This window comes from Salvelinus alpinus, chromosome 6, assembly GCF_045679555.1.
Source record: "Salvelinus alpinus chromosome 6, SLU_Salpinus.1, whole genome shotgun sequence".
Taxonomy (NCBI): domain Eukaryota; kingdom Metazoa; phylum Chordata; class Actinopteri; order Salmoniformes; family Salmonidae; genus Salvelinus; species Salvelinus alpinus.
The window spans coordinates 29,326,129-29,352,344 of NC_092091.1; the positions used below are offsets into that span (position 1 = coordinate 29,326,129).

Sequence of the window (26,216 nt, forward strand, 5' to 3'; positions counted from 1 at the left end):
TTTCTACATTGCAGAATAATAGTGAAGACATCAAAACTATGAAATAACACAGATGTGTTATATATACAAAAAATTGTGTTAAATCAATATATTTTATATATTTGAGATTCTTCAAAGTAGACACCCTTTGCCTTGATGACAGCTTTGCACACTCTTGGCATTCTCTCAACCAGCTTCATGAGTTAGTCACCTGGAATGCATTTCAAATAATAGGTGTGCATTTAAGTTAATTTGTGGAAGTTCATTCCTTCTTAATGCGTTTGAGCCAATCAGTTGTGTTGTGACAAGGTAGGGGTGGTATACAGAAGATAGCCCTATTTGATAAAAGACCAAGTCCATATTATGGCAAGAACAGATCAAATAAGCAAAGCGTCCATCATTACTTTAAGACATGAAGGTCAGTCAATGCGGAACATTTTAAGAACTTTGAAAGTTTATTCAAGTGCAGTCGCAAAAAACATCAAGCGCTATCTGGCTCTCATGAGGACCTCCACATGAAAGGAAGACCCAGAGTTAACGCCGCTGCAGAGGATAAGTTCATTAGAGTTGCCAGCCTCAGAAATTGCAGCCCGAATAAATGCCGAATAAAAGTAATAGACACATCTCAAAACAAATTGTTCAGAGGAGACTGCGTGAATCAGGCCTTCATGGTCAAATTGCTGTAAAGAAACCACTACTAAAGGACACCAATAAGAAGTTGAGACTTGCTTGGGTCAATAAACACACGCAATGGACATTAGACCGGTGGTAATCTGTCCTTTGGTCAGATGAGTCCAAATTTGAGATTTTGGGTTCCAACCACTGTGTCTTTGTGAGACGCAGAGTAGGTGAAAGGATGATCTCTGGATGACTGGTTCCCACTGTAAAGCATGGAGGAGGTGTGATGGTGCTTTGCTGGGGACACTGTCTGATTTATTTAGAATTCAAGGCACACTTAACCAGCATGGCTAACACAGCATTCTGCAGCGATACACCATCCCATCTAGTTCGCACTTTGTGAGACTATCATTTGTTTTTCAACAGGACAATGACCTAATACACCTCCAGGCTGTGTAAGGGCTATTAGACCAATAAGGAGTGATGCATCAGATGACCTGCTCTCCACAATCACCCAACCTCAACCCAATCGAGATGGTTTGGGATAAGTTGGACTGCAGAGTGAAGGAACAGCAGCCAACAAGTGCTCAGCATATGTGGGAACTCCTTCAAGACTGTTGGAAAAGCATTCCAGGTGAAGCTGGTTGAGAGAATGCCAAGTGTGCGCAAAGCTGTCATTAAGGCAAGAATATCAAATATATTTTGATTTAACACTTTTTTGGTTACTACATGATTCCATATGTGTTATTTCATAGTTTTGATGTCTTCACTATCATTCTACAACGTAGAAAATATAGTAAAAATAAATAAAAACCCTTGAATGAGTAGGTGTCCAAACTTTTGACTGCTACTGTAGGTGGATGCGGTGGATTGAGATGCATCCAATGCAAAAAAACTTCTCTAGTTTAAATTAACAGATTTTTATGGTGATTATTTTATTATGCTAATTAGATTTATGTGGGGGCATAGACATCAACGTTAGTGTTTTTAACCAACAACTCTATTTTCATAACTTTTTTTTCTTCATAATATTAATTTGCTTATCAGTAGCACGCATAAGTAGCCACATAGTACTACTTTTGCTTACCAAACTCAAGAAAACAGCAAGGTGTGTGCAAAGAAATGCATAGTTTTTGTCCTCTCATTCACTTTATAGCACCACCTTCAGACAGGATGGGGGGTGACAAGGTGTCTGTCCTCACCCCTGTCTAATGAACGCACTCCCGCACACACACACACACACACACACACTTTCAATGGCCTCTTGTCCTGAAGGTAGCAGTGGGATAGGTTCTGATCAGGGCTTGTCACCCTCTGGAGGAGGAAAACAGAATTTTTAACATTACTTTTAACATGTTCTGAAATTACACACTTCAAATAATTGTGTGTGTCTCACCTTTGTGTGTGTGGGGTTGTAGCGGGCAGCGAGTGTGTGTGTGTGTCTGTGTGGTCTGCCTGGTGCGAGCTTGGTGGCGCTGCAGGCTCTCCAGAATGCTCTCGGCCAATCGCATGACGTCTGCGTGGGTGTCGGGGTGTGTCTGGACCTTCTCCAACTGATGCAGACCTCCTTCCTCCAGCAGCATACTGCAGTACCGAGGGGCTGTGGGAGTTCAGAGAGATTACACTCACATCAATTATAGAAACTTTAAGATAGTGGTATGTGTGTGTCTCATCGTCCTAAACTGGAGACAGGCAGATAGGGGGATGTGCATGTGTCTCACCGTTCTTGCTGCAGACATGCTGCATGGCCCAGGCCGCCCACAGCTGAACTCCTGGGGTGTGGAAACACTCCAACAGGGGGAAGAAGGGGTTAAAGGACCTACAGAGGATGGGAAAGAGGGATGAGAGGTGGAGGAGAGAGGAGATCATCAACACTCAGGCTGCATCTCAATACTTTACAGTGTCTTCCTCTCCTTTTGCGAGTGTATGGGGTTGTAAAGGTGTGTTCTGGGGTCTCACCTGTAGGCCACCATCTCACACGCTGGTGTCGGCCACTTCAGGATGGTAGAGTGCTGGAGGAGAGAGAGACACAGAACATGAGCCACATTTATAAACACATGAAGGTGGTGGGATAACATTACAACTCACTTTGACAACATACATACGTGAACACACGCGCGCACCCCCACCCACACGCACCAGTTGTTCTAGCAGGTCAGACCTCAGTGTGATACTGAGTGTCCAAGCAGCCTCTCCTCTGGAGGTGAGGTGGGCCAGTATCCCAGCAGCGAAGTAGGACACCTCCACCTCAGGGCTGTGGAGCAGGGAGCAGATGTGATCCAGGAAGCCCTGAACCATCAGCTCCACATGCAGCTCCCCAACCTCCGCTATGTTATTCTAAGGAGAGACAGAGCCACAAAGTCAGCTCCCCCACTGTTCTACACCACTTCAAACAGGATGATTCAAACACTAAAACAACAGTATTGTCAGTATAGCTTCAGCTGAATTCACTAAGACCCTGTCCAGAAACAACGCCCTATGCACTCTGGCCACCTAGGGCTACCAGGGTTGGATGCCCACTAGAATAAATACACACATTCCTTCAGGGTTCACTATGACTCACCAGCAGCCCCAACACCTTCTGTTGGATGGAAGACTCAGAGGGGAATGACTGCAGAGAGAAAGAAAGAGGAAAAGAAAGACAGAGGCATGAGTGGGTCAGCTTGCACTTTAGGGTGACAGAGAGAGCATAACTAGCACTTCGATAAACAGCTCTAGGGTCTGTGAGTGTGTGTGTTAGTGTGTGTTTGTTCACTTGCACCCACCCGCAATTGCTAAATAAACCATCCGCAATCGCCCGACCATACATTGAGAGTACAAAACATTAAGGACACCTGCTCGTTCCATGAAATAGACTGACCAGGTGAATCCAGGTAAAAGGTATGATTCCTTATTGATGTCACTTGTTAAATCCACTTCAATCAGTGTCGATGAAGGGGAAGGGACAGGTTAAATAATTGTGTATGTGTGCCATTCAGAGGTTGAATGGGCAAGACAAAAGATTTAAGTGCCTTTGAATGGGATATGGTAGTAGGTGCCAGGAGCACTGGTTTGAGTGTCAAGAACTGCAACGCTGCTGGGTTTTTCACACTCAACAGTTTCCCATGTGTATCAAGAACGGTCCACCACCCAAAGGACATCCAGCCAACTTGACAACTGTGGGAAGCATTGGAGTCAACATGGGCCAGCATTCCTGTGGAACGCTTTCGACACCTTGTAGAGCCCATGCCCCGACGAATTGAGTCTGTTTGAGGGAAAAGGGGGGGTGCAACTCAAGACAATACTGTGCAGCCTTCTTCATCGACCTGGCCAAGGCTTTCGACTCTGTCAATCACCGCATTATTATCGGCAGACTCAATAGCCTTGGCTTCTCAAATGACTGCCTCGCCTGGTTCACCAACTACTTCTCTGATAGAGTTCAGTGTGTCAAATCGGAGGGCCTATTGTCTGGACCACTGGCAGTCTCTATGGGGGTGCCACAGGGTTCAATTCTCAGGCCGACTCTTTTCTCTGTATATATCAATGATGTCGCTTTTGCTGCTGGTGATTCTCTGATCCACCTCTATGCAGACGACACCATTCTGTATACATCCTGCCCTTCTTTGGACACCGTGCTAACAAACCTCCTAAAGAGCTTCAATGCCATACAACACTCTTCTGAGCCTCCAACTGCTTATAAATGCGAGTAAAACTAAGTGCATGCTCTTCAACCAATTGCTGCCTGCACCCTCCCGCCTGACTAGCATCACTACTACGGACGGTTCGGACTTAGAATATGTGGACAACTACAAATACCTAGGTGTCTGGTCAGACTGTAAACTCTCCTTCCAGACTCACATTAAGCATCTCCAATCCAAAATGAAATATAGAATCGGCTTCCTATTTCGCAACAAAGCCTTCATTCATGCTGCCAAACGTACCCTCGTAAAACTGACTATCCTACCGATCCTTGACTTCGGCGATGTCATTTACAAAATAGCCTCCAACACTCCACTCAGCAAACTGGATGTAGTCTATCACAGTGCCATCCGTTTTGTCACCAAAGCCCCATATACTACCCACCACTGCGACCTGTATGCTCTCGTTGGCTGGCCCTCACTACATATTCGTCGCCAAACCCACTGGCTCCAGGTCATCTATAAGTCTATGCTAGGTAAAGCCCCGCCTTATCTCAGCTCACTGGTCACCATAGCAACACCTACCCGTAGCCCGCGCTCCAGCAGGTATATTTCCGCCTTTCCTTCCAGTTCTCTGCTGCAAATGACTGGAACGAATTGCAAAAATCACTGAAGCTGGAGTCTTATATCTCCCTCTCTAACTTTAAGCATCAGCTGTCAGAGCAGCTTACCACTCACTGTACCTGTACACCGCCAATCTGTAAATAGCCCACCCAACAACCTCATCCCCATATTGTTACATATCCCTCTTGCTCTTTTGCACCCCAGTATTTTTCTATTGTGTTATTGACTGTACATTTGTTTGTGTAACTCTGTGTTGTTGTTTTGTCGCACTGCTTTGCTTTATCTTGGCCAGGTCGCAGTTATAAATGAGAACTTGTTCTCAACTGGCCTACCTGATTAAATAAAAGGTGAAATAAAAATAAAATAAATATTAGGAAGGTGTCCTTAATGTTTTGTATACTCAATGCAGTGACGAATTTAGCATGTAAAGCGGGGAAGAATTTTTGTTTGTTGGGATGCATGCCAGCAAAGCCAATACACAACACAACACTAAACAATACATTAATTGCACTATAACGCTGACAAACTGTGCCCACAAACTGTTAGGGCCTAAAGCTGTCCCAACACCTTACCACTGCTACACCTGGCTATCAGCGGAGTCTTGTCTGGCAGCGAAACAGTTCATTCAACCTCATTTATTTAAAAAAAACATAGCTGATATGGCTGACTTGCTTAAAACAAATGTGGTTCTACTGACAATTGAGATGTACAAACTATGGCATAACGGGACGACAAGCAGATAAGAGGCATCCGTAATTTCAATTAACACATTAATAAGCGAGCTACGACGGACATATAACTACTTCTTCAGAACATCAATTGTTCAGAGGAGACTGCGTGAATCAGGCCTTCATGGTCAAATTGCTGTAAAGAAACCACTACTAAAGGACACCAATAAGAAGTTGAGACTTGCTTGGGTCAATAAACACACGCAATGGACATTAGACCGGTGGTAATCTGTAATCTGTAATCTAGAGCAACAGAATTCAGAACGTGGGCCGTTCTTACAGTATTCTCCCTGTATACCAAGTCAGAACCGTAGGATAAATAAAGGGGGCATATAAGCAGACAATGAAAGCTCTTACAATATTCAATGATTACATTTCTCTAAAAACAGGTTATAGGCTACATGTGCACCACCAAGTCAGAACAGTATGCGAAACTAAGAGGGGAAAATAGACCAAATTATTAGGGTGAGGCACATGGGCTACTAACATCTTACTACACAACATACACTTAGTATTACTTCCTTAGTTACAGTAAACATATCTCCCTGGCATATTACATAATTTATGCAGCAGCATACAAGACATTTGTCACCTTGTTGTGCTGTGCTCACTTGAACAGGAAGGTGGCGCAGCGGTCCTTCGTGGGCAAATTTTGTCATCAAACTTTGTCATCAAAGTCTGACATTCTCTGGATTTATGGTGCTTTCAAGACAACTGGGAACTCTGAAAAAAACAAGGTCGAATTATGATGACTTCATTGATCTTCAGGTCATAGCGCTAGAAAGAGGCCCGCGTTCCCGACTTACAATTCCGAGTTGGATGACCGTTCAAAACGTATTTTCCTAGTCGGAGCTAGTTTTTTCCCCAAGTACGCAGTTGTCTTGAACTCACTGAAGTTAGATTTCCCAGTTCCGAGTTAACAGTTGTTTTGAGTGCGGCAGAAATCATGCTGGATTGACAGCATGGTCAAGGTTGAATGTTTATAATTTTAAGCTTGGAACAGAGACCCTGAAACCCAGACTTGGAACCACACACCCACTGAACAGAATAGCAGGCTAGTGATTGCTTTGCAATGCTTGCAGTTAGCCACTGATTCCTTCCAAACCACTCAATATTGAATTTGCGATTTCCAACTTGTTGTGTGATGTTTATGTCCAATGGCCGATACTTTTTATCTATAATTTATCATCATATGACAAAGATTAAAAACGATTTGCAAGGACATTGTCGACTTGATTCATGATGATGACTGCTAGCTAATATTTTGAAAGCATAATGTTGACATGATCAGTCCAATCAAACTTACGGTAGATATAACGTGATTTGACTTCATTTTACTTGTGGGCAATGACCTTGAGCCTTGTTGGATGGGTACTTCTAATGTAAATCTATGGCAGCACCCAAAGGGCTTGAATTTCGAGCTCTCCCTGTAGGTTTTGTGGTGACGTAGTGTCCCCATGAGTGACAGAACACTGAGCCAATCATGGCGCAACTAGAGAACATTACCAACCCCTATGCTCCATAATTTTCGCTGCCTGCCCCACCACTACAGAAAGCACTGAGCTAGGCTGAAACACCTGCATTTTGGAGCTGCCTTAAGAAAGCAAAAAAAAGAGACCATGTTTATTTTTTGTAAAAAATGTGGGGCTCAAAAGCCTCACCTGCACTGAATGACGGGTAGACACTGACTCAATGTGTGATAAAGTGACAAACCCACCAATATAGAAAATGCGCTGAGATGACAGAACAATTTTTGGACAGGGGTTTAAGAACTTTTGGGGCTGGATTTAGATGCGTTTCTGCTTATAATTTCTGACATTTTTAGGGACCGGGGAGAAAATTCAATAACAAAAAAAGGGAATGATTTTCTGTGCAATTTTTTTTATTTATTGAACCTTTATTTAACTAGGCAAGTCAGTTAAGAACAAATTCTTATTTACAATAACGGCCTAGGAACAGTGGGTTAACTGCCTTGTTCAGGGGCAGAACGACAGATTTTTTACCTTGTCAGCTCGGGGATTCAATCTTGCAACCTTTCGGTTACTAGTCCAACGCGCCAAATGACATCAGTTTGACCGGTAGTAAGGAAATAGAAAGCTGTGAAAACGACCCAACATGTTTCTGATAACATTTCAGTTCGGCTTGGATGCATATTTTAGTGGTTGAAATACTAAATCAGCTTTTATGACGCTGAAGAAGATAGATATACCTGTAGAGGTGCTAACTGCGCATGCGCATTCTCTTAAGATGCTAAAAGAAAGAAATCATATTTCTCCACTCCTGTTCCCGAGTAAAAATGTTGCCTCCATTTAGTGTATAATTTTATTGCAAGAAATGCTTAATTCTGCAGGAGTTAATAATAAGGCTATATGAGAAGTTATAGACCTACAGTCAGTGTCCAGATTTCAGTTTCCATTTAACCCATCTGAACAGTAGGTTACAGTTACCTTGACGTGCCATAGGCCTATTTGAAGTCCACATCTTGTGACTGTTGAATTTGTATAGTGCCTCACAATCACACATAACATAACCGGCACTGCTATCATCCTCTTTTACCACTTTACCAAATCTTTCCCAAATATTACTTTTCTGGTCCTCTTTATTTTCAACTCCACATTTCGCAGCTTTTTCTCTTATTGAATTAAACTCCGACATTGTCCTCTTTGTCCCTGTGGATCGATGTTAATTAACTTTTTCTGCCCGTTCCCAAAAGCATTTGGCGATAGGCACGTAAGCAATATGGTGCGCGTACAGTTAGGCCCTCAAGTTTAGGCTTACGCACTAATGACAGATAAGTTTCTTTCATTATTTAAGGCTATAGCCTATATATGTAAATTGCACAAGAATGATACATCTATGGATTCTTTAAGGTATTGTTGTTTTCCCTTTATTCACCCCACCCAGCTACCCTTCCTCCACACAATATTTAATGACCCTTAACCCACCCGCGGATATAACTACAGGGACTGTGGGTTATGAGTCAACCTGTGCATCACGAGTGTGTGTGTACTACCTCCAGTACTTTGATGAACAGGTCCAGTCCCTGGTTCTCTATAAAATGGCGGCAGGTGGTTGGTGATTCGTCAGTGAGGTTCCAGAGTGCGCTCAGTGTGAACTTGAGGGTGGCGTCCACCACACCCTGAGTAGCCTTCTGATGCACAATGTGGAGAAGCTGCTGCAGAGGGAGGGAGGGAGACAGAGAGACACACACACACACACACACACACACACAGAGAGCGAGAGACAGAGGAGAGAGAGAGGGGGGGGTTAGAAAGAGTGTGAAGTGGGATAAAGATGGTGAACATTAGTCTTAAAATTATTATTTATTTTTTTACACCCTGCAAACAGCATTTGACCCTTTTTGGTATTTTATTAGGATCCCCACCAGCTGTTGCTAAAGCAGCTGCTACTCTTCCTGGGGTACACATAAAACATGACATAATACAGAACATTAAAAGACAAGAACAGCTCAAGGTCAGAACTTCATGAATGTAAAAACAGCACACAGCCTACTTATCAATACATACACACAAAATATCTAGGTCGGGCCGGGCGCAGTGCATGTTGACACGGTCGCTAGGTGCACAGTGTTTCCTCCGACACATTGGTGCGGCTAGCTTACGGGTTAAGTGGGCATTGTGTCAAGAAGTAGTACGGCTTGGTTGGGTTGTGTTTCGGAGGACGCATGGCTCCCGACCTTCGCCTCTCCCGAGTCCCGAAACCATGAAATTGCGGAGAAAATGGGGTAAAAATAATAAATAATTAAACGTTGAAGAGTAGAGGGCCTAGAGAGCTGTTCTGCGGTACACCATACCCTACATGTTTGACATTAGAGACATTTTCATGAAAGAAAACCCTTTGAGTTCTATTAGATAGATAGCTCTGAATCCACGATATGGTAAAGGTTGAAAAGCCATTACATTAAAGTTCAACAACAGGTTACGGTCAAAATCAAAGGCTGCACAGAAATCTAAATCAAATCTAGCTCCCACAATCTTATATTAATCCATTTCTTTCAAACAATCATCAGTAAATTTGTATCAGTGCTGTACACTGAGTGTCCTCTATAAGCATGCTGAAAGTCTGTTGTCAATTTGTTAACAGAGAAATTGCATTGTATTTGGTCAAACACCATTTTGTACGACAGTTTGCTAAAAACTTGCAGCAAGCTGATACGTCTGCTGTTAGAACCAGTAAAGAACGCTTTATCCCTCTTGGGTAGCGGAATTACTTTGGCTTCCCTCTAGGCCTGAGGACAAAGACTTTCCTCTAGGCTCAGATTAAAGATATGACAGATAGGAGTGGCTATAGTCAGCTACCATCCTCAGTATCTGTCCATCTAAGTTGTCAATGCCATTATTGATAGATAACAATAATGTTTCCACCTCTCCCACACTAACTTTACAAAATTCTAACTTACAATGCTTTTCTTTCATCATGCACTTTTTTTTAATGCAAGAATAGGATGCTCAATGTTCGTTGTTGGCATTTCCTGCCTAAGTTTGCCCACTTTACCAATGAAGTAATCATTCAAATAATTGGCAACATCAAATAGTTTTGTGATAAGACATCTGATTTGATGAAAGTTGAATTTGTCTTTCTGCCCATAATTTAATTTAAAGCACATCAAAGATCTTTCCATCATTCTTTATACTTAATTGATCTTGGCTTTATTAGTTTCTTCTTTTTGATGAGTTTAGTCACATATTTCTCAATTTCCAGTAAGTCAGATGTGCAGCCAGACTTATTAGCTACTCCTTTTGCTCCAACTATCAACTATAGTTTTCCAATTCCTCTTCAAACCATGGAGCCTTAACATTTCTGACAGTCAGTTTCTTAAAAAGGTGCATGTTAAATCAATAACTGGGAGACGCAATTTCATAAAAATTCATCAAGTGCAGCATCTGGATGCTCCTTATTAATCACATCAGACCAACAAATATTTTTTACATCATCAACATGAGTCACAGCTAAATCTTTTGAATGATCTGTTATACACTATTTTAGTCCAGCTTTTGGAACTACGGCTCTCCTAGATATAGCCACTATATTGTGATCACTGCATCCAATGGGTACAGCTTCAGAACAAAGTTATACGGTATTAGTAAAAATGTGATAAATACATGTGGATGATCTTGTTCTTGTAGTGTTTGTAAACAACCTAGTAGGTTGATTAATAACCTGAAACAGATTACAGGCACTGGTTACAGTGAGAAGCTTCCCACAGGTTTGACAGCTTGATGAAAACCAGTCAATATTCAGGTCCCCAAGAAAGTAGACCTCTGTTTACATCACATACACTATCAAGCATTTCACACGCATTATTTAGATACTGACTGTTAGCACTTGGTGGCCTACAGCAACATCCCGAAAGACTAGGCTTTAGATGAGGCATGTGAATCTGCCTCATCTAAACTTGACATGAGATCTTCTCTAAGCAATACAGGGATATGGCACTTAATATACAGTGCAATCGGAAAGTATTCAGACCCTTTCGTACCGTTTCAGCCTTATTTTAAAATGGATTAAATAAAAATCTACACACAATACCCCATAATGACAAAGCAAAAACTGTTTTTTAGAAATTGTAAATTTAAAAATGTAAAAAAGTATTTACATAACTATTCAGAGCCTTTGCTATGAGACTCGAAATTGAGCTCATGTGCATCCTGTTTCCATTGACCATCATTGAGATGCTTCTACAACTTGATTGGAGTCCACCTGTGGTAAATTCGATTGAATTGGACATGATTTGGAAAGGCACACACCTGTCTATATAAGGTCCCACAGTTGACAGTGCAAAAACCAAGCCATGAGGTCGAAGCAATTGTCAGTAGAGCTCCGAGACAGGATTGTGTTGAGGCAGAGATCTGGGGAAGGCTACCAAAACATTTCCGCAGCATTGAAGGTCCCCAAGAACACAGTGGTCTCCATCATTCTTAAATGGAAGAAGTATGGAACCACCTAGAGACTCTTCCTAGAGCTGGCCGCCAGCCAAACTGAGTAATCGGGGGAGAAGGGCCTTGGTCAGGGAGGTGACCAAGAACCCGATGGTCACTCTGACAGAGCTCCTCCTTTGAGATGGGAGAACCTTCCAAAAGGACAACCATATCTGCAGCACTCCACCAATCAGGCCTTTATGGTAGAGTGGCCAGACGGACACCACTCCACCACTCCTCAGTGGCCCGCTTGGAGTTTGCCAAAACGCACCTAAAGGACTCTCAGATCATGAGAAACAAGATTCTCTGGTCTGATGAAAACCTGAATGCCAAGCGTCACGTCTGGAGGAAACCTGGCTCCATCCCTACGCTGGCACCATCTCTACGGTGAAGCATGGTGGTGGCAGAATCATGCTGTGGGGATGTTTTTCAGCGGCAGGGACTGAGAGACTAGTTAGGATCGAGGGAAAGAATACCAAAGTTAATAACCACTTTAGGAGCCAACTAATGCTCTTAAATCGTATCCTGACATCAACAGCAGATGGGAGTTGTATTCATAACATTAACATACATTGAGAAAACAAGTTATATTAAGTGGCTAGCTAGCTCGTTACGGTATCTCTGTGCATTCAAATTGTAATTGATTAAATGCAATTGTGTTCGTTGCCCCTAGCATATGCCTGCCCATACCATAACCCCACCACCACGGGGCACTCTGTTCACAATGTTGACTTCAGCAAACCGCTCGCCCACACGATGCCATCTGCCCAGTACAGTTGTAACTGAGATTCATCTGTGAAGAGTATACCTCCAGCATGCCAGTGGCCATAGAAGGTGAGCATTTTCCCACTGAAGCTGGTTACGATGCCGAACTGCAATCAGGTCAAGACCTAGGTGAGGACGACGAGCAGACAGATGAGCTTCCTTGAGATGGGTTCTGACAGTTTGTGCAGGAATTCTTCAGTTGTGCAAACCCCCAGTTTCATCAGATGCCGGGTGGCTGGTCACAGATGAACCCGCAGGTAAAGAAGCCGGATGTGGAGGTCCTGGGCTAGCGTGGCTAGACATTAGAGGTCGACCGATTATGATTTTTCAACGCCGATACCGATTATTGGAGTACCATAAAAAGCAGATACCGATTAATTGGCCGATAATTTTTTATTTATTTGTAATAATGACAATTACAACAATACTGAATGAACACTTATTTTAACGTAATATAATACATCAATAAAATCAATTTAGCCTCAAATAAATAATGAAACATGTTCAATTTGGTTTGAATAATGCAAAAACAAAGTGTTGGAGACAAAAGTAAAAGTGCAATATGTGCCATGTAAGAAAGCTAACGTTTAAGTTCCTTGCTCAGACCATGAGAACATATGAAAGCTGGTGGTTCCTTTTAACATGAGTCTTCAATATTCCCAGGTAAGAAGTTTTAAGTTGTAGTTATTATAGGAATTATAGGACTATTTCTCTCTATACAATTTGTATTTCATATACCTTTGACTATTGGATGTTCTTATAGGCACTTTATTGCCAGTGTAACAGTATAGCTTCCATCCCTCTCTTCGCTCCTACCTGGGCTCGAACCAGGAACACATCGACAACAGCCACCCTCGAAGCAGCATTACCCATGCAGAGCAAGGGGAACAACTACTCCAAGTCTCATAGCGTTTCAAACGTCACTCGCTCTTAGCGCGCACCCCGCTAACTAGCTAGCCATTTCACACCGGTTACACCAGCCTAATCTCAGGAGTTGATAAACAGCACAATGCTTGAAGCATTGCGAAGAGCTGCTGGCAAAACGCACGAAAGTGCTGTTTGAATGAATGCTTACGAGCCTGCTGGTGCCTACCATCGCTCAGTCAGACTGCTCTATCAAATCATAGACTTAATTATAACATAATAACACACAGAAATACGAGCCTTAGGTCATTAATATGGTCGAATCCAGAAACTATCATCTCGAAAACAAAACGTTTATTCTTTCAGTGAAATACGGAACCGTTCCGTATTTTATCTAACGTATGGCATCCATAAGTCTAAATATTCCTGTTACATTGCACAACCTTCAATGTTATGTCATAATTACTTAAAATTCTGGCAAATTAGTCCGCAACAAGCCAGGCGGCCCAAACTGTTGCATATACCCCGACTCTGCGTGCAATGAACGCAAGAGAAGTGACACAATTTCACCTGGTTAATATTGCCTGCTAACCTGGATTTCTTTTAGCTAAATATGCAGGTTTAAAAATATATACTTCTGTGAATTGATTTCAAGAAAGGCATTGATGTTTATGGTTAGGTACAGTCGCGCAACGATTGTGCTTTTTTCGCAAATGCGCTTTTGTTAAATCATCCCCCGTTTGGCGAAGTTGGCTGTCTTTGTTTGGAAGAAATCGTCTTCACACAGTTCGCAACGAGCCAGGCGGCCCAGACTGCTGCATATACCCTGACTCTGTTGCAAGAGAAGTGACACAATTTTCAGGTACACGTTGGAGCAACGACAGTCCTTTTTCGCGAATGCGCAACGCAGGACACGCTAGATAAACTAGTAATATCATCAACCATGTGTAGTTAACTAGTGATTATGATTGATTATGATTGATTGATTTTTTTAATAAGATAAGTTTAATGCTAGCTAGCAACTTACCTGTTACTGCATTCGCGTAACAGGCAGGCTCCTCGTGGAGTGCAAAGCAAGGCAGGAGGTTAGAGCGCTGGACTAGTTAACCGTAAGGTTGCAAGATTGAATCCCCGAGCTGACAAGGTAAAAATCTGTCGTTCTGCCCCCGAACAAGGCAGTTAACCCACCGTTCCTAGGCCGTCATTGAAAATAAGAATGTGTTCTTAACTGACTTGCCTAGTTAAATAAAGGTGTAAAAAAAAAAAAAAATCTGTGTCCAAAAATACCGATTTCCGATTGTTATGAAAACTTGAAATCGGCCCTAATTAATCGGCCATTCCGATTAATCGGTCGACCTCTACTAGACATGGTCGACGGTTGTGAGGCCGTTGGACGGAATGCCAAATTCTCTAAAACAACATTGATGGTGCCTTATGGTAGAGGAAATTAACATTCAAGTCTCTGGCAACAGCTCTGGTGGACATGCATACAGTCAGCATGCCAATTGTACGCTCCCTCAAAACTTGAGACATCTGTAGTATTGTATTTTAGAGAGGCCATTTATTTTCCCCAGCACAAGGTGATGCTGTTTAATCAGCTTCCTGATATATAATGCTCACTAACTAGGATGTAAACAAATTTGTGTACCAAATTTGAAAGAAATAAGCTTTTTATGCACATGGAAAGTTTCTGGGATCTTTTAATTCAGCTCATGAAACATACACTTGACATGTTGCGTTTATTTTTTTGTTCTGTGTATTTAGCCTTTAAATTTTTTAAAAATAAAAATAAAAGTCCATTGGAGCCCTGCGATTGGTTGCCCAGAATTCTGGGGTGGGGCTTAGCGAAGGGGAAATAATTTAGAAGGGGAAAGTGTACACAGCATAGAAACATTAGGAACAACTACTCTTTCCATGACACAGGCGAATCCAGGTGAAAGCTATGATCCCTTATTAATGTCACTTGTTAAATCCACTTCAAATCAGTGTAGATGAAGGGGAGACAGGTTAAAGAAGGATTTTTATGCCTTGAGAATGTCAGCAATTCAGAGGGTGAGTGGGAAAGACAATATTTAAGTGCCTTTAACGGGGTATGGAAGTAGGTGCCAGGCGCACCGGTTTGAGTGTGTCAAGAACTGCAACGCTGCTGGGTTTTTCACGCTCAACAGTTTCCCGTGTATATCAAGAATAGTCCACCACCCAAAGAACACTCAGCCAACTTGACACAACTGTGGGAAGCATTGAAGTCAACATTGGCCAGAATCCCTATGGATGCTTGACACCTTGTAGAGTCCCATGCCCCGACGAATTAAGGCTGTTCTGAGGGCAAAAGGGGGTGGAACTCAATAACTGAGAAATGTTCCTAATGTTTTGTACACTCAGTGTATGTGGAGCTGTTTGAATGGAGGGTGTAAAATATGTGTTTAGTGAACAGTTTTACCTTCACTATGAAGAGCTCTGCGCCCAGCTGTGCCGTCTGTTCTGTAGACAACTGAAGTTAAACACACAAATGTTAGTAAAGGCCAAACCATAGACACATTTCTAATGCCTTATTATGCACGCGCGTGCACACACACCTTGGCAGCCAGTATAGAGATGATAGCCACAGCCATCCTCTGCATGTTCTGGTCCTCATGGTTACATAACCACTGCATCACCAGCTTAGCTGCTTCAAACCTATAATATAGACCACACACACTGTACAACGGATACGCATATACACTGTACATACTACGTTTCTTGTAAGAAATAGGGCTCTATTTTGGGCTGGCGGTAAGAAGGCGCAAGTGTCAAACATGTTCAATTTGGTTAAAATAATGCAAAAACAAAGTGTTGGAGAAGAAAGTAAAAGTGCAATATGTGCCATGTAAAAAAGCTAACGTTTAAGTTCCTTGCTCAGAACATATGGAAGCTGGTGGTTCCTTTTAACATGAGTCTTCAATATTCCCAGGTAAGAAGTTTTAGGTTGTAGTTATTATAAGACTATTTCTCTCTATACCATTTGTATTTCATATACCTTTGACTATTGGATGTTCTAATAGGTACTTTAGTATTGCCAGCCTAATCTCGGGAGTTGATAGGCTTGAAGTCATAAACAGCGCAATGCTTGAAGCATTGCGAAGAGCTGCTGGCAAACGCAGTAAAGTGCTGTTTGAATGAATGCTTACGAGCCTGCTGCTGCCTACCACCGCTCAGTCAGACTGCTCTATCAAATCATAGAGTTAATTATAATATAATAAACACACAGAAATACAAGCCTTAGGTCATTAATATGGTCAAAACCAGGAAACTATCATTCCGAATACAAATCGTTTATTCTTTCAGTGAAATACGGAACCGTTACGTATTTTATCTAACGGGTGGCATCCATAAGTCTAAATATTGCTGTTACATTGCACAACCTTCAATGTTATGTCATAATTACATAAAGTTCTGGCAAAACTGTTGCATATACCCTGACTCTGCGTGCAATGAATGCAAGAGAAGTGACACAATTTCCCTAGTTTAATATTGCCTGCTAACATACATTTATTTAAACTAAATATGCACGTTTAAAAAAATATACTTCTGTGTATTGATTTCTATAAAGGCATTGATGTTTATGGTTAGGTACATTCGTGCAACGATTGTGCTTTTTTCACAAATGCGCTTTTGTTAAATCATCCCCCATTTGGCGAAGTTGTCTGTCTTTGTTAGGAAGAAATCGTCTTCACACAGTTCGCAACGAGCCAGGCGGCCCAAACTGCTGCATATAGCCTGACTCTGTTGCACAGAACGCAAGAGAAGTGACACAATTTCCCCAGTTAAAATAAATTCATGTTAGCAGGCAATATTAACTAAATATGCAGGTTTAAAAATATATACTTGTGTATTGATTTTAAGAAAGGCGTTGATGATTATGGTTAGGTACACATTGATGTAACGACAGTGCTTTTTTCACGAAAGCTCTTGTTAAATCACCCATTTGGCGAAGTAGGCTGTGATTCAATGATAAATTAACAGGCACCGCATCGATTATATACAACGCAGGACAAGCTAGATAAACTAGTAATATCATCAACCATGTGTAGTTAACTAGTGATTATGTTAAGATTGATTGTTTTTTATAAGATATGTTTAATGCTAGCTAGCACCTTACCGTGGCTCCTTGTTGCACTCGCGTAACAGGTAGCCAGCCTGCCACGCAGTCTCCTCGTGGAGTGCAATGTAATCGGCCATGATCGGTGTCCAAAAATGCAGATTACCGATTGTTATGAAAACTTGAAATCAGCCTTAATTAAATCGGCCATTCCAATTAATCGGTCGACTTCTAAATCAAAACCCATCCCTTTCACGCTACCGCCAGCTATTGCCCACATAATTCTGATAGTGAAATTAGCAAAAATATTCCTGACAAACCCCTGAACCTATAGTGCACTTAGATTTATCATTGCGTTAGGTTTTTTCAAATAGAGCTCCTAATTTTAAGGGATAAATGTATCTACAGTAAGTCAACGTAACTAAAAATGTATGTGTACCTGTTGAAGGGAACCTCCTGCAGTATGCGGTCACTGCACAGAGAGAGCAGGCAATTCTTCTGCAACTGGAAAGAGAGGATCCAAGATGGCAGTCAGAGACCAAACAAAACACACACTCTGGCCTCGTCCTCAAACAGCCCCTAGCTTGTCTGTGTTTGCAGATGGGAAGAAACTGAATATGTGTAAACAATTTGGTGGAGAAGGTGAGAGAGTGTGTGTGTGTGTGTGTGTGTGTGTGTGTGTGTGTGTGTGTGTGTGTGTGTGTGTGTGTGTGTGTGTGTGTGTGTGTGTGTGTGTGTATACCTGTTGGTGGTTAGGGAAGGTGCACATGGCCTCCAGCAGTAGTTGAGTGACTGTGCCCAGCAGTCTAACAGGTATGCCCGCTGCCAGGTCCTGCTTGGTCAGGTTAAACACACATGCACTGGCTGCCAACTGGACGTTCAGGGTGGCAGGGTGGTTCTTCATCCCCAAAACTACCAACTAAAGAGAACGATAGAGGGCGAGAGAGATAGGGAGAAGAGAAGAAATGACTCATTACTTTATAAAAAGTTGTACCACTGACTAAGAGCCAGTCTGTAGTAAGATTTAGGTGGAGGTGAAGGAGACAGAATGACAAAGTGTGTGTGTGTTTACCTTGAGTATGTCAGGGCGTGGTTTCTCCATGACGTGTGTGAGACTGAAGAGATGAAACAGAGCCTCTCTGACAAAGCCCTCCCTCTCACTGTAGCGACGCAGCGCCTCACAGATCTGAGTCTCATTGGCCTCTCCTGTCACCTGTCACAGAGGACATACACAACACGTAGTGCTCTCAATATGCTGCTTCCTCTACACAAAGGCAACATAGCAAGAGAGACAGAGAGAAAAAAAGAGACAGTGAGACCCACCTTGAGGCTGCCCTTTCCATTGAGGAAGTCAGAGAAGCCAGCGTCTGTAGCCAGCAGACCAACAAAGGTCATCCCTGGACGCTCCTCTACAAACGCCTTGACCGCCGCATCCGTCACCTGGCATAACACACACACACACACACCAGGTAAACACTCTACACCAGGGGTCCCCAACTACATTCACCCGTGAGCGGATGATCGGGGGACCAGAACAAAATTGCAAATTGACCATAAGAATCCCCAAAAGACTTAGCATTTGACAAAAACAGATGCCTCTGTATTCATGAGTGGGAATACCTGGGAACAGATTTCGTAAATGAAAATCAATTTGAGCTGATTGTGTGATTTAACAGTCTTTATGTCCAACATCGAAAATCACAATAGGTCCGCCTATTGGTGAACCCTGCTCTACACACACAGCCAGGTCTGCAATACACCCACTCACAACTCAAGTCAACTAAACTCATAGTCTGTTTCAAGTACCTGTTTGCGTCCAGACACATCCAGCGAGACCAGAGCAGGCAGGATTCCAGGCTCACCCAGCAGCTGACGAGCCACATCTGACGTGAACTGTTTATCATCACTGATGTCCAGGTGCTGCATGGTTAGGTTCACACACACACAAGAATCAGAAGCAGGAGTATCATAAGTAAAACCATTAGAGCACCGCAAGTAAAGTTAAGGGATAGCTAACAATCACAGTGACGGATCACTAAAAAGGTTTTAGAAACTTAGCTCAGCAATGTACACTACATGACAAAAAGTATGTGGACACCTGCTTGTCGAACATCTCATTCCAAAATCATGGGCATTAATATGGAGTTGGTCCCCCCTGTGGTGCTATAACAGCATCCACTCTTCTGGGAATGCTTTCCAATAGATGTTGGAACATGCGGGGACTTGCTTTCATTCAGCCACAAGAGCATTAGTGAGGTCGAGAACTGATGTTGGGGCAATTTGGCCTGGCTCGCAGTCAGCGTTCCAATTCATCCCAAAGGTGTTCGATGGGGTTGAGGTCAGGGCTCTGTGCATCCAGTCAAGTTCTTCCACACCTATCTCGACAAACCCTTTCTGTATGGACCTCGCTTTGTGCATGGGGGCATTGTCATGCGGAAACAGGAAAGGGCTATCCCCAAATTGTTGCCACAAAGTTGGAAGCATAGAATCGTCTAAAACGTAATTGTATGCTGTATCGTTAAGATTTCCCTTCACTGGAACTAAGGGACCTAGCCCGAAAAATGAAAAACAGCCCCAGACCACCTGACGTTGCTTCTAGAGGCAGTTTGGAACTTGGTAGTGAGTGCTGCAACCGAGGACAAACAATTTCTATGCGCTACGTGCTTCAGCAATTGGCGGTCCCATTCTGTGAGCTTGTGTGGCCTACCAATTCATGGCCGAGCCATTGTTGCCCCTGAACGTTGCCACTTCACAATAACTGCACTTACAGTTGACCGGGGAAGCTCTAGCAAGGCAGAAATGTGACGAACTGACTTGTTGGAAAGGTTGCATCCTATGATGGTGCCTTGTTGAAAGTCACAGCTCTTCAGTAAGGCCATTCTACTGCCAATGTTTGTATATGGAGATTGCATGGCTGTGTGCTGAGTTTTATACACCTGCAAGGCAGAAATGTGACGAACTGACTTGTTGGAAAGGTTGCATCCTATGATGGTGCCTTGTTGAAAGTCACAGCTCTTCAGTAAGGCCATTCTACTGCCAATGTTTGTATATGGAGATTGCATGGCTGTGTGCTGAGTTTTATACACCTGTCAGCAACAGGTGTGCCTGAAATTACAGAATCCCTCATGTAAAGGGGTGTCCACATATTAGTATGTATATGTACAGTTGAAGTCGGAAGTTGACATACACTTAGGTTGGAGTCATTAAAACTCGTTTTTCAACCACTCCACAAATGTCCTGTTAACAAACTATAGTTTTGGCAAGTCGGATAGGACTTGGACTTTGTGCATGACACAAAGTCATATTTCCAACAATTGTTTACAGACAGATAATTTCACTTATAATTCACTGTATCACAATTCCAGTGGGTCAGAAGTTTACATACACTAAGTTGACTGTGCCTTTAAACAGCTTGGGAAATTCCAGAAAATTATGTAATGGCTTCAGAAGCTTCTGACATCATTTGAGTCAATTGGAGGTGTACCTGTGGATGTATTTCAAGGCCCACCTTCAAACTCAGTGCCTCTTTGCTTGACATCATGGAAAAATCTAAAGAAATCAGCCAAGACCTCCACAAGTCTGGTTCGTCCTTGGGAGCAATTTCCAAACGCCTGAAGGTACCACATTCATCTGTACAAACAATAGCACTCAAGTATAAACACCATGGGACCACGCAGCAGTCATACCGCTCAGGAAGGAGACGCATTTTGTCTCCTAGACATAAACATTCTTTGGTGCAAAAAGTGCAAATCAAACTCAGAACAACAGCAAAGGACCTTGTTTCCGCCAGCATCTTCACGGGTACAAAATTATCTATATCCACAGTAAAATGAGTCCTATATCGACATAACCTGAGAGGCCGCTCAGCAAGGAAAAAGCCACTGCTCCAAAACCGCCATAAAAAACAGACTACGGTTTGCAACTGCACATGGGGACAAAGATCGTACTTTTTGGAGAAATGTACTCTGGTCTGATGAAACAAAAATAGAACTGTTTGGCCATAATGACCATCGTTATGTTTGGAGGAAAAAGGGGGAGGCTTGCAAGCCGAAGAACAACATCCCAACCGTGAAGCACAGGGGTGGCAGCATCATGTTGTGGGGATGCTTTGCTGCAGGAGGGACTGGTGCACTTCACAAAATAGATGGCATCATGAGGAAAGAAAATTATGTGGATATATTGAAGCAACATCTCAAGACATCAGTCAGGAAGTTAAAGCTTGGTCGCAAATGGGTCTTCCAAATGGACAATGACCCCAAGCATACTTCCAAAGTTGTGACGAAATGGCTTAAGGACAACAAAGTCAAGGAATTGGAGTGGCCATCACAAAGCCCTGACCTCAATCCTATAGAAAATTTGTGGGCAGAACTGAAAAAGAGTGTGCGAGCAAGGAGGCCTACAAACCTGACTCAGTTACACCAGCTCTGTCAGGAGGAATGGGACAAAATTCACCCAACTTATTGTGGGAAGCTTGTGGAAGGCTACCTGAAAAGTTTGACCCAAGTTAAACAATTTAAAGGCAATGCTACCAAATACTAATTGAGTGTATGTAAACGTCTGACCCACTGGGAATGTGATGAAAGAAATAAAAGCTGAAATAAATAATTCTCTCTATTATTCTGACATTTCACGTTCTTAAAATAAAGTGGTCATCATAACTGACCTAAGACAGGGAATTTTTACTTAGATTTAATGTCAGGAATTGTGAAAAACTGAGTTTAAATGTATTTGGCTAGGGTGTATGTAAACTTAAACTGTATACATGTATATTACACACACCTTATAGTGGAGGAAATCAATGTAAAACTTCAGCATTAGAGCTGTCCCCACCCACCTGCAGTGCCTTCAGTTGTCCAATGACAGCCAGTAGCTGGGCAGTGCTCATCTCCAGCCTCTTCAGCTGGTGTAGTGTTAGTGACCTCAGCCTCTCTCTTAGTCCCAGTAGAGGGTTGAGGTTGGTTACTGAGGTGTTGGACAGGTCCAGGCTCTCCAGACGGGACAGGGAACACACATCAGCCAGCCCAGAGTCGTAGAAGTCCACGTTGGCCAGGGAGAGAGACCGCAGCCCTTGGAGAGAGCTGAAACAGTGACATGACGGTTCCTCCAGAGAGGACATGGTCAGACCTGTAAGGACCAACCGCTGCAAGCTCTCCTGGGGGGAGAGGAAGAAGGGGGAGAGTGAGAAGAAGAAGAGTGTTTGTGGGTGTCTAACTGCTGGAGGCTCTCTTATTAGTGTGCTTACCCGGCAGTGTTTGTTGGAGGCAAGGCCATGTAGTATGTCAGAGATTGTGAGGTCAGCGTTGACCCTAGCAGCGTCCAGCTCCAGCAGGCGGTGAGGACAGAGCGCTCTCTGGAACGCCTCGGCAGAGATACGGGCCGTACGGATACACGCACGACGCAGCCGAAGGTACTCACTGCTACGAAACACTCCTACTGTACTGTCATTCAACAGACCTAGAAACACACACATACACACCTTTTTTGTTAGAGCGGAGACTAAATCATTTAAGGCCTGGAATTTGCTCATTACTGCTCTAGACACTGCCTGTTTTGTGTTTTCTACTAATGATCAATGTAAGGATCTAAGCTTGGATCTGTGACGGTTGACTACTTCATCCTCCTTGCTCACCTTCAGTGGCCATCTTAGCCAACAGCTGGTCAGCTAGCTCCTGGGGAAACAGCAGAGAGTCTCTGAGACAGAGAGATCCATCAGCATGCTTCACACAGAACCTCTCCAGGTTCCTACTGACGTAGGACAGACACAGATCCGTCAGAGATGCAGGGGATGCCTCATCCTGGAACACACAAGGCAAGAGATCACCATTAGACACTTCAAGGCAGTACTCCAAAATGGCATACCAAACATTTGAATAGTTATAATGTCCAAAGTTAAAATAGTCGCCAATGAGACCTGTTATCCAGATACACACAGGAGGAGGTAGAGAACGTCTCGTGGTGGTAATTTGTGAAAAATAAAACAAGACACCTCCAGCTAAGTACAGGTTTAACTAGCCAGCAACGTTACGTTAGCGATCGTCGTGGATCAAATTTCAGCAGGTACCGTTATATAGTTAGCTAGCTTGCTAGTTACTGATTTGCGCTCGAAAACCCAAGGCATTATAATCAAGGTATTCTGCCTCATCCCAAGGTAGCTAGTTGGTGTCTATGAATAGGCTAGCTAGCTAACGTTAACTGTATGCCTTTTTCGATCAATGCACGACTGAATGTTAGAAATGTAAAGCGAAAAAAAACTCACCATGTTCAAAAAATGTAAGACCATATCATGCACACCGTGATAGTTGAAACAGCCGGGAAGGCTCGATACCTGACCAAAAATAAATATAGCTTTGGACTCGGTTCGTCTTGTTAACTTGCTACTGTACCTAGATAGCCTAATCTAGCTGAAACTAGTTTTTGCGAAGAGCTAACAACTAACGTTAGCTAGCAGCTAGCTAACTTGTTGGTACGAAAAGAGATGTTCCTGCAACAATGGACGGTTGTGAACATTTTCCGAATTCATTTTCAGACCATGTTCGTTAGTTAACAAGGCTAATACTTCTCTCTAAATCAACACACAGCCAGTTTGAACGTAAACATTCACCGGAGAAAACGATAGATGTAGCTATTTTTGTTGACAGACAGTAAACAAAGGTCATGTCACAGGAAGTACATCACCAGCTAGGAAGCTATTATTTACAGTCTATGCTAGGAATATACAGGGCGCTTTCGAGGATGAATGTTGTCTAGTCCCCTTTAAAGGTTGTTGCATTATGGGGATACACATTGTCCGACTGCGCCTGTAGTATATGGAGCTATATATACACCTTTAATGTTGATGTGATCAAAGGTCATTCGGTTTTTTATAAAGTCCCTTTCAAGTCACTGATCATGGCTAGAAGGGATCCAGCTTTTGTAAAATAACGTCAAAGGTATATTTGTTTCGAATTTTATCAACCCGTTTCCAAACCTTAACCAACTTATCCTAACCTGCTGTGTTAATTATCCAAATCTTCTACGAAAAGTCACATCTGACGTTAATTTGACAACAATTATAGCCATGACTGCCTGCAGGGCTGCCAACTTTTGAAGAAAGTTTGGAGTGAGATTTGCTATATGAATTTCATTGCCCCATGGCACAACCCCTAGTTGGGGATTCAGGGGGTTTTCCCCGGGGAATATTTTATTGTTTTAAAGCTCATTTTCTGTCATTCTATTTATTTTGACATGGTTTAGGCATATGACCAGGGTGGAACATTTTAATAATAAAAACCACAGGTCAAGGGTATTCAGGATGGTTTGAGCATTAAATGAACACTCAAAATGTGACTACTTTGTTACTTTGAGATTTTGGGGTGATGAAATATAATTTTTTAACATATTTTTTAGGTGGTTTGACACTTTATTCAGACAGTAATGAAATGGGAAGTGGGAGAAACAGTGGGAAGGTTGGAAGCAGGGATTGATTCCTGTTCTCACATGGAAAGTTGTATACGACACATGCCGGGGAGTTTAACCACTACACCAAGGCTCTGCTCAAGAAATACTAATAATAATGGTTGATGGCAGTGGGTAACCAAATCATAGATTGCAGTCTCCTTGTCCATAGGTTAGTTTCAAGGTAAGGACACAAGTATTTTGTAATTTGGGTAAACCCTGCTTGTGCTCCAGGAGGGTTGGCCACCCCTGATCTATGTTTCCCAAGTGCTGAGAGTTTGAAAATGTTCTTGTTCTAACAATTCATTTCTCAAAATCAACCAACCTTCAAGAAAAATCAAATGAATATTCAGGTGGTTTATGCCAACTAGTTGAAGATCCTTGCCATCATCTTACTCTACATAGACAAAATATGATGCGTTTATGAGTTGTGAGTCTCCCTACCATCTATGCCATCTGTGCATGTGCACAAATACTAAAATGTCCTAAAATTATATTTGAGGCCTGGAGCATTCAATATCCAATGCTTATTTGTATGACTTATTCAAAACTGCCCATGAATGGCTGCAAAAATACATAGCCTCATATAATTCATTTTCATAGACACGAGTAGGCATATCAGATTTCAAATATGTTATTACACTGAAAGAATTATGAAGAAGTAGAATAATAAAATAAGTGTGGGGAATGGAAACAGTGTTCTTGCTGACAAGCACAATAATTACACGATATTTTAGCCCATTGTTAAGCAGGAGAATTGTTCCACTGATCAGATATTTAATAGATCAGTTATTAGATATTTAAAACGCACATCCAATCCATTCGATCCCTTACATAACTAGACTACTCATATATGCTTCAATGTGCCGCGGTTAACAGTGCTGTGGTAAAACAGGACAATGATGTGGGCCTCCCGAGTGGCACAGCGGTCTAAGGCTACAGACCCAGGTTCGATCTTGGGCTGTATCACACCCGGCCGTGATCGGGAGTCCTATAGGGCGGCGACAAATTGGCCCAGCGTCGTCCGGGTTAGGGGAGGGTTTGGCTAGGGGGGCTTTACTTGGCTCATTGTGCTTTAGCGACTCCTAGTGGTGGGCCGGGCACCTGCAGGCTGACCTCATAGCGACTCCTTGTGGCGGGCCGGGCACCACTAGGAGTCTGCGGTCGTCAGTTGAACGGTGTTTCCTCCGACACATTGGTGCTTCTTGGTTAAGCGGGCTGGTGTTAAGAAGCGCAGTTCCGCGGGTAGGTGATGCTTGTAGGTGATGTCATGGCTACTGTTGGGAGCGTTCTAAAAAATTCTGCTAAAACAAGCATCTCTAGCTACCTTTTATTTGAAAATAGATTATAATTCACTGCAAGTTCATCACATTAGCCTTAATCAAGACGATCTCTCAATATTACATTGTTGTTCAACGGGGACCAGACTCTCTGAAATTATTACCTCATCAGTCCAACACCAAGGTCACAAGTTGTGGACTTTTCAACACGTGTGGTTTTTAGATAGGAATTTTTACGACACTGCTCCTCCGTTCGAATCACGGCTAGACTCGTAAACTTTGAGGACGAA

General features: G+C 42.7%; 1 protein-coding gene across 2 annotated transcripts; it reads right to left on the reverse strand.

Moving 5' to 3' along the window:
* Window positions 1-527: 527 nt before the first annotated feature.
* LOC139578502 (protein zyg-11 homolog) lies at window positions 528-23,940 on the reverse strand. Of its 2 annotated transcripts, none has more exons than XM_071406183.1 (18): window positions 23,469-23,940; window positions 22,842-23,007; window positions 22,455-22,666; window positions 22,047-22,364; window positions 19,019-19,132; window positions 18,536-18,652; window positions 18,285-18,425; window positions 17,955-18,131; window positions 17,652-17,716; window positions 15,711-15,810; window positions 15,575-15,625; window positions 8,580-8,738; window positions 3,161-3,208; window positions 2,737-2,934; window positions 2,557-2,609; window positions 2,319-2,416; window positions 1,994-2,197; window positions 528-1,911 (listed from the first exon to the last, which is right to left on the reverse strand). In XM_071406183.1, the coding sequence occupies exons 1-18, from the start codon at window positions 23,490-23,492 to the stop codon at window positions 1,895-1,897; spliced, it is 2,262 nt and encodes a 753-aa protein (XP_071262284.1). In that variant the 5' UTR covers window positions 23,493-23,940; the 3' UTR covers window positions 528-1,894. The 2 variants fall into 2 exon arrangements, with proteins under 2 accessions (XP_071262284.1, XP_071262283.1); XM_071406182.1 differs by having other exon boundaries at window positions 1,596-1,911; window positions 8,580-8,741.
* Window positions 23,941-26,216: the final 2,276 nt, after the last annotated feature.

Coding starts and splice junctions, on each gene's coding strand:
- LOC139578502 (XM_071406182.1), bottom strand. CDS start 23,492: ATGGTCTTACATTTTTTGAACATG. Junction 18,653..19,018: donor ATGTGTCTGGACGCAAACAG/GTACTTGAAACA, acceptor GTGTTATGCCAG/GTGACGGATGCGGCGGTCAA. Junction 2,935..3,160: donor AGAAGGTGTTGGGGCTGCTG/GTGAGTCATAGT, acceptor GTCTCTCCTTAG/AATAACATAGCGGAGGTTGG.